This window comes from Phanerochaete carnosa (assembly GCF_000300595.1).
Source record: "Phanerochaete carnosa HHB-10118-sp unplaced genomic scaffold PHACAscaffold_152, whole genome shotgun sequence".
NCBI lineage: Eukaryota > Fungi > Basidiomycota > Agaricomycetes > Polyporales > Phanerochaetaceae > Phanerochaete > Phanerochaete carnosa.
This window is the reverse complement of record NW_006767779.1, coordinates 1-6,776: the sequence shown is the minus strand read 5'-3', so window position 1 is coordinate 6,776 and position 6,776 is coordinate 1. Positions and strand designations below refer to the sequence as shown.

The 6,776-nt window shown below is 48.2% G+C and overlaps 3 protein-coding genes across 3 annotated transcripts; 1 reads left to right on the top strand and 2 right to left on the bottom strand.

Annotated features, from left to right (window-relative positions):
• Positions 1 to 373: 373 nt before the first annotated feature.
• On the top strand, positions 374 to 947 carry PHACADRAFT_107879 (uncharacterized protein; the record flags this gene model as incomplete). Its single annotated transcript, XM_007402428.1, has 2 exons — positions 374 to 556; positions 648 to 947. The coding sequence occupies 2 exons, from the start codon at positions 374 to 376 to the stop codon at positions 945 to 947; spliced, it is 483 nt and encodes a 160-aa protein (XP_007402490.1).
• Positions 948 to 3,075: 2,128 nt separating this feature from the next.
• PHACADRAFT_33683 (uncharacterized protein) lies at positions 3,076 to 5,358 on the bottom strand (the record flags this gene model as incomplete). The annotated part of the gene is made up of 9 exons (XM_007402427.1): positions 3,076 to 3,161; positions 3,220 to 3,983; positions 4,045 to 4,177; positions 4,228 to 4,404; positions 4,465 to 4,871; positions 4,922 to 5,045; positions 5,128 to 5,175; positions 5,196 to 5,290; positions 5,342 to 5,358. 9 exons carry the CDS (start codon positions 5,356 to 5,358, stop codon positions 3,076 to 3,078), a joined length of 1,851 nt encoding a protein of 616 aa, XP_007402489.1.
• Positions 5,359 to 5,364: 6 nt separating this feature from the next.
• PHACADRAFT_107873 (uncharacterized protein) lies at positions 5,365 to 5,693 on the bottom strand (the record flags this gene model as incomplete). Its single annotated transcript, XM_007402426.1, has 2 exons — positions 5,365 to 5,535; positions 5,589 to 5,693. Coding segments are annotated over 2 exons (276 nt in total), but the record flags the coding sequence as incomplete, so codon positions are not given.
• Between the last annotated feature and the right edge of the window lie 1,083 nt (positions 5,694 to 6,776).

Here is a 6,776-nt window from a genome sequence, read left to right as displayed (position 1 = left end):
ATTAGTGTTTTATCTGCATTTGAAGCCATGAAGCTACACTGGCAGGAGCGACAGGCAAAAGTGTCCAACGCAGCTGGAATTATTCAGCAAGGTCTGGACAAGCTTGAAGACTATCGTGATCGCAACCGCAGCTATAATGCATATATTTTGGCCACTGGTAAGCACAGCTTCAAAGCTGTTAAAATCTGAAGCTAAGTTTATTAGTCATCAATCCTGCATGTAAGCTGGAGTGATTTGAGCAAAACACTTCACCAGCAGAAGCAGCTGCAGCAAAGAATCTATTTTTAGCTGAGGTGCGCTTTTACTCATATTGTAATCTTCATTTCTCTCTATATTAACATTCATTTTACAGATGCGCAAGTATAAATCCAAGATGGCCCCTTCAGCCTCGGCTCCAGCAGCTGCAGTGATTCGAACACAGCAGCAAAAGGCCTACAACATTTTATTCAAGGGTAAAGGAAAAGGTCCATTGGCTGAGCGTTCAGTAGAGCAAGGGTGGTATGCATATATTGCAGAGCCCACAGATGGATTTGTGGATGCTATCACATACTGGAAGGTGAGTGTACACTTACTGAAACTTGTGCCATAATTTTTCTCTCCATTTTTCTCCATTTCTTTCGAAATATTGATTTATCTTCACATTTTAGGCATCTCAGACCAGGTTTCCAACCATCTATGCCATTGCAATGTATATTCTGCCTATCCAAGCCTCTGCTGTGCCCTGTGAACGTGTCTTCTCATCTGGAAAGATAACAGTCACAGACCGGTGCAACAAAATCGGTGGAGAACTCATGGAAGCACTGCAAATTCTCAAGTTCAGGTTCAAGCAAGGCCATTCTCTGTCTTTCACACATGGTTTGGACATTGGAGAGGAGCTCAAGGACTTGGAGAGCCGTGCAGAAGAGTCTCCAGAGGAGATTAGTTCATATTTAGCATCACTCAAGTAGGACAAGCGATGTTACGATGAATTCTGCGGTACCGGTGTGAACCACCTTCCTTTTTGGGAGGGATGATCGGCTGCAAGCCGCTGCTCAGCCATAGTCGCTTGTAATCACGGCTGCACTGTGGCTTGACTTGACTCGGCTGATCCCAAAAAGGAAAAGCCATCCAAAGTCAAGTCACAGCCAAGCCGCGCCAAGCCGTGGCAACACTACATATAAGCACGCGCCTAATCTAAGATGTCCACCTTAAGTCCATGCTGGGCGGATTGCCAAGCCAGAGCCATTAGGCACTTCAACACTTCCTCTTGGTGAGGCGATACGGAACGAGGCCAGGAGACTGGGTGTGACAGCTGTGTACCTCAGCGGATAAAGGCTTTGTGAGAATATCAGCCAGATTGTTGACACCAGGAATCCTAATGAGTTCGATCAAGCTAGCTTCGAATTGCTCATGAACAGTGTGAGCTTTGACGCAGGTGTGTTTCATGCGATGCTTGACGTTGGGTGACTGGGCAGTGTCAATGACAGATTTGTTGTCACAGTGAAGGGGGACAGGCTTTGTGAGTGGGTGTTTGATGTACTCAGCAAAGATTTCGAGCCACTGTAAATGTCGGACTGCTTTGTCGGCTGCATTGAAGGTGTCTCGAGCCACAGAGCATTGCTTGCGAGAAGACCAACTGGTTGTGCCTCTACCAAGTTTGTAAACCCAGCTGGATGTTGAGACGGAGTTGTTCTTGTTGTTCGTGAAGTCTGCGTTGGTGTAACCGAGCAAACAGCTATCGGTTTCGTCATTCTGACCTGGACAGAGTCGATAGTTGGAGGTGCCGCAGAGGTACTTGAGAACATGATAGGCAGCAGCGAGCCCTGGGCTCATGTCTGAAAGTTCAAACAGCACAGAGCTGTTATGGGTTTAATGCAATAGAATGCTAGAGCCAGCTTGAGCAGCTGCTTGGGGGAACCCACATGGCACACGCGCCAATCACATATTACTACTTTGGGTAGTGGTACGGCAGCTAGCAGTGCTGGTGGGACAGCTCCAGAAACACACAGCAGAATGTCAAAACATATGCTTGATTGGGTTTGAAGCATGCCTGCTGCTATCTCCTGGCCGAAATACTAGTAATAATGGCCCACCTGCCTGGCCCAGCTGACAACTACACCACTGTTCATGCAGCCGCTGCATCACTTGCCATATCTGGTATGTCGCTATGATTGTGCTAGCATATCATAAACCCGGCTTTTCTCAACATCACTTCACACAGTGTATCTTCTGCCTAGTTCTAACTTCTTTTAATGCCAATATAAAACGGTTCACAGCCCCGCTTCTATGGTGCTCAGTGTCCCCACCTCCATGTTATCAAAACATACGATATTCCATATGTTTTGCAATATCCCACCGTTCACTGCTTCTCATTTCACTTGGAAAACCTCTTATTGATAACTGCAACTAAATATGTTATAAAATAAACAAGCTCTCGTCACCACCATGGATGATTTAATATCCACACATTTTCGGGATTTGTTGCACTTCAAAGCATCTCACAGTCCGCCATGCCACCATTACATTTACCTCCAGCTGTATCACAATGTCTATAAAGTAATCAGAGCGATCCCTAACAGTTTTGGCGCACGGTACACGCCTGATCGTGAGCTCGGCAGCAAGATACAGCAAATCAGGACTTAGCAACTTCAGACGCGAGATAGTCATGTGATTGTTTTGTGTATTTCACTAAGTCCCTGCACGCACACTTGGTCGTGTATTCTGTCAATTGCGGTAGCAGTGGTCATGTAACTACTACATAACATGTAATATATAGCCTCTCCATACTCAATCTTCATCGGACTCGACATTTCTGGCAGCTGTTCACCTCTCATTGTCTGAACCATCACTATCTAATGAAAACTGGATACATCACACTGGATTGAGCTTGCGCCCTTCGTTATCCGGCTGTCCTATCGACGCTCCTCCAGGCTGCCATAAGATCGAGAAGTGGCATCCCTATGCGCGTTGCAAAGCTAACTGCTTGGCGGCATATGCAGATAATCCATCGCACAGCTGTGAGCACTCCGTGCAGCTCCCTTAAGATGTTCGCCGTTTATCCCATGCCACCGCGTTCTTCTCCAGGGACACAAGTACTCACCTATGCTCCTCGTGCAGGTAGAGTATTTCTTCTTTGAACCGCATGACTCTGCTGCGAGCACGGAGCCATTCGACGCATAGTGCTACGAGAGAACTGTCAGTCGTCGGTGTAAATACAGTGATCAGCGCCATATCAATTACCTTCGGTCATTCTTGGTGTCCCACTAGGCCCCAATGTTTGCTGCCAGCAGATGTTGAGCCAGATCCAGGAGAGTACGTGAGACCCTTCTGTATTCTGGCGATGTCGGCTCAAAGGCTCGTCATCCCCGTCAACTTGTGGTTCCATTTCCGACAGCCCGCACACATCACGATCCTTGAGAAGAGGCCATTCATCCTTCCACAGACCGGGGCCCACTAATGCCACCTTCGCCACATGCGCACGTCGATATTTAGCGACCAAGACTTTGATCTTTGCTTCACACGCCTCAATTTTCTGGATCAATCGCAGGTTCTCGCGCTGACCTTGAGAGTTTCGGGCCTTGAAGGCGATCAGTCTGGACCTCACATGCAACTGCACATGCAGACTGTCCAGCGCACTTCGCATCTGGCCCTCACGGAGACAGTCTTCAATGGGAGCCAACCCCGCCACACAAGCTTCGAGGTCTTCATCAGCCAGCTTGCTTGGTAGGAACAGTCGCTGATGTTCAGGGTTGCCGTTAACATCGCCGATTGTAATCCTTGTGTTCCGTGCTGCCAATTCGGAAGCTGGCATAGAGCTTGGCATGGATGACCCAGAGTGCTGGGCATCGCTTGCGACGAGCTTCAGCACGGAAGGCATATACACAGCCTGTATTTCATGAGTGGCTTGCAGACATCGGCGGATGACGGCCCATCTATCGACAATGTTGAGGACTAAGGAGCATGTCTCCTTGGTTACGATGGGGTACTTGAGGAGGAAGCGATGCCTGGAAATGCCGAAGGTATTCAGTAAACATGGGTGGATGTTAGCAATAGCACAAGATGTACTGTAAGTCCTCAATCCCAAGGAGCTCGACCACCATTGATGACGAGGTCACCTTGTGCAGGCTCGTGTTTCCCTTCACAGCTTCAGTATCCTCTTCTTCGGCTAGCTGTGCCTTGATTTGGGTCTTGGTCAGACCTAAGACAAAGAGATCAGTTGTAGATCGAGAGTACATAATCTTGACGCACCTGAAGGCTCAAGATGATACGGGTCATCCCTGGACATATTGGTCTCCCATGCTGCCACTTCACCCACCCATCGCTTCATGTCTGCCGTTGGAATATCTTCGGAGAACTGCTTCCATAGCCTGTCATGGAAAGCATAGCCACGGAGGGCACACTTGAGCTTCCTGGCTAGAGTGCGCCCTGCCATACAAGTCAGATCTTCAGTGTGAAGCTGGACCACAAGCTAGCGTAATTATTCACCCATGCCAACAAATTTTTCAAAATTTGACCACTGAAAGTGATCCTCAAATGTGTCGTGCCATGATCCAGAGCCCATTTCGTGGGTACTTGCCACTGTCGCGTTGTGCCACCACCAATTGCGCTCGACCTCTTCACTGTCGGTATGTCCAATGCCGCGCACTAGGTTGAGCAAGTATCTGCTGTGGTCCTTGCCTTTGTGTCCCCAGAAATGGTACTTGGGGATAACGAAGCGGAGATTGTTTGTGGTCAGCAGCTCAATACAGAGATGCATCAGGAAGTTGCGGTGCACAATATGGCCACGAATGAATTGTTCCCACTGACAGGCAATGTTGTATGATAAGACTGTCAGGCCACGCTTGCTGAATAAACTGAGCACAGACATACTGATGAAATCCATGTTGCAGTATCTGAGCATGTACATTAGCTAAGATCACACTATAAAAACATATCAATGAACCTCTCACCCTTTTGCAGATCTCCAACGCCGTTCGGCAATATCATACCATGACAAGCGCAGAGCGCCAAGCTGACACCGGTTGTAGTATATCCACAGTTGAACTTTGTGTTTGCATGTGCCATGGCTGCAAAGCCGGTACAAGTACTGATCTATGCAAATATGTGGTTGGTTCAACAGCAGGTTTCCCAATAGCAGGCATCACTTACATCTTCTTAGTCTGCATACTTCAACACGAACTCTCAGTATTCTTTGTCCTCCACGAAATATGTCTGACCTGACATTAGCCCAGGATCCCGAGCATTGTTTGATACCGCCCGTCTCTTCAGATGGAAGTTGGTGTTGATGGCAACAATAAGCGCGTATACAAATCTTCGCAAACAGATCAGTATCTACACAGCCACAACAACAGATTGTACGCACCTGAGGTCATTGGACATAATATTCTAATTATCCAGAAGGTTGAAACCCAGCCGCGGACACACTGGACACTGTAGACACAGCTCTCCCGGTTTGATATTCCTGATGCCATCTGCGATATGCCCGCGTCCTGCTCTCTTCAAGAGCTTGAGGTAGTGCCATTCACGTAACATATGCAAGAAGGGTTTGAAGCGGTCCTGTAACCAGTGGGTAAGCACAAAATATCAGCTGAGAGAGCAAAAACTCCGACATATTGCTTACTCAATTGAGTCACATTGGTAAGCTTTTGGAGGGTCATATAATAGTTGTATGCCGTGACTTTACTCTGCAGCGTGAGAGTGTGGAAGTGCTCGAGGGCACGAAAGGTACAGTGGTGGGGTTGGTAATACTGGTGGGATAGAGTTCAGCACAAAGTAGCTGTTCAACTCGGTCTCCTGCACGAGACCGCTGCATGCACTCACAAAAAAGGACGTCCACGGGGTGGAAGCCGTTTGTGTGAATCACCATGGACACACGCGGACCAATGGCAGGAGCTGCACAAACCTCTCCAGGCAGGTGACTCAACTGAAGTACGACTCCGAGGCCTTGCAGCATACTTCTTTCGAAAAATTGACCATTCCATGCCTAGATTGTCGGTGAGTGTCAGGTTGATCAGCAGTGCAAGTGACATATCTTTATTCTGTGAAATGGTTGCCATTGGTGGCTCTCTCAACAGCAGTCCCTGCAGATCACAGCCCTACCAAAGCAATCATCGCACCGGTACAGCAGAGTGCCCAAGCGATGTTCAGGACAGATCATGCAATGCTCTAGTGTTGAGCTGGAGACCCCTTCGAGATGGAGCAACTCGTCAAGAAAATTTTCTGTTTCTTCTGACCATGCACGAAGGATGCTGTCATGTTCCTAATGATGATATGTTTGTCAAAATTATGCTAACACGCGACCTGCAACTTGAACACACCAGTGAGACAAACCAATGCTCAGCTTGTTCATCGTCGATATCCTGAGCCTTCAGGTCTGTGTCAAGGTGTTGCTGCACCTCCTCGGCAGTGGGAAACGTGCTGAAGGTTGAGAAGTCGAAGTTGAGAAAGGATTCGTTGAAAGGTGGAGGCTGAGACACAAACATTGGGCACGGAGGGGACTTAGGGCAGGAGTATGGAAAATTGGTACATTTGACTGAATGACCGTCTCGAGACACGCGGCCTTCGGTGGCATATTGGATGGACTTGGCAAGCGTAGAGGCAGGAATAAGGAGCTCTTCTGTCTCAGCCTGTTTGCGCCTGTGCTTGCTCATGGGTAGGATGTATCGGGGGCTGGTCGTGGGACAAAAGGTTTGTTGACTGTGGAAGGGGTAGTGCACGTGAGCTAGACCAGCTTTTTGTGAGCTTAATTGCTGTTTGTGTCTTTCGGTGTCAGCTGTCAATCGAACGTACCAAGTGCT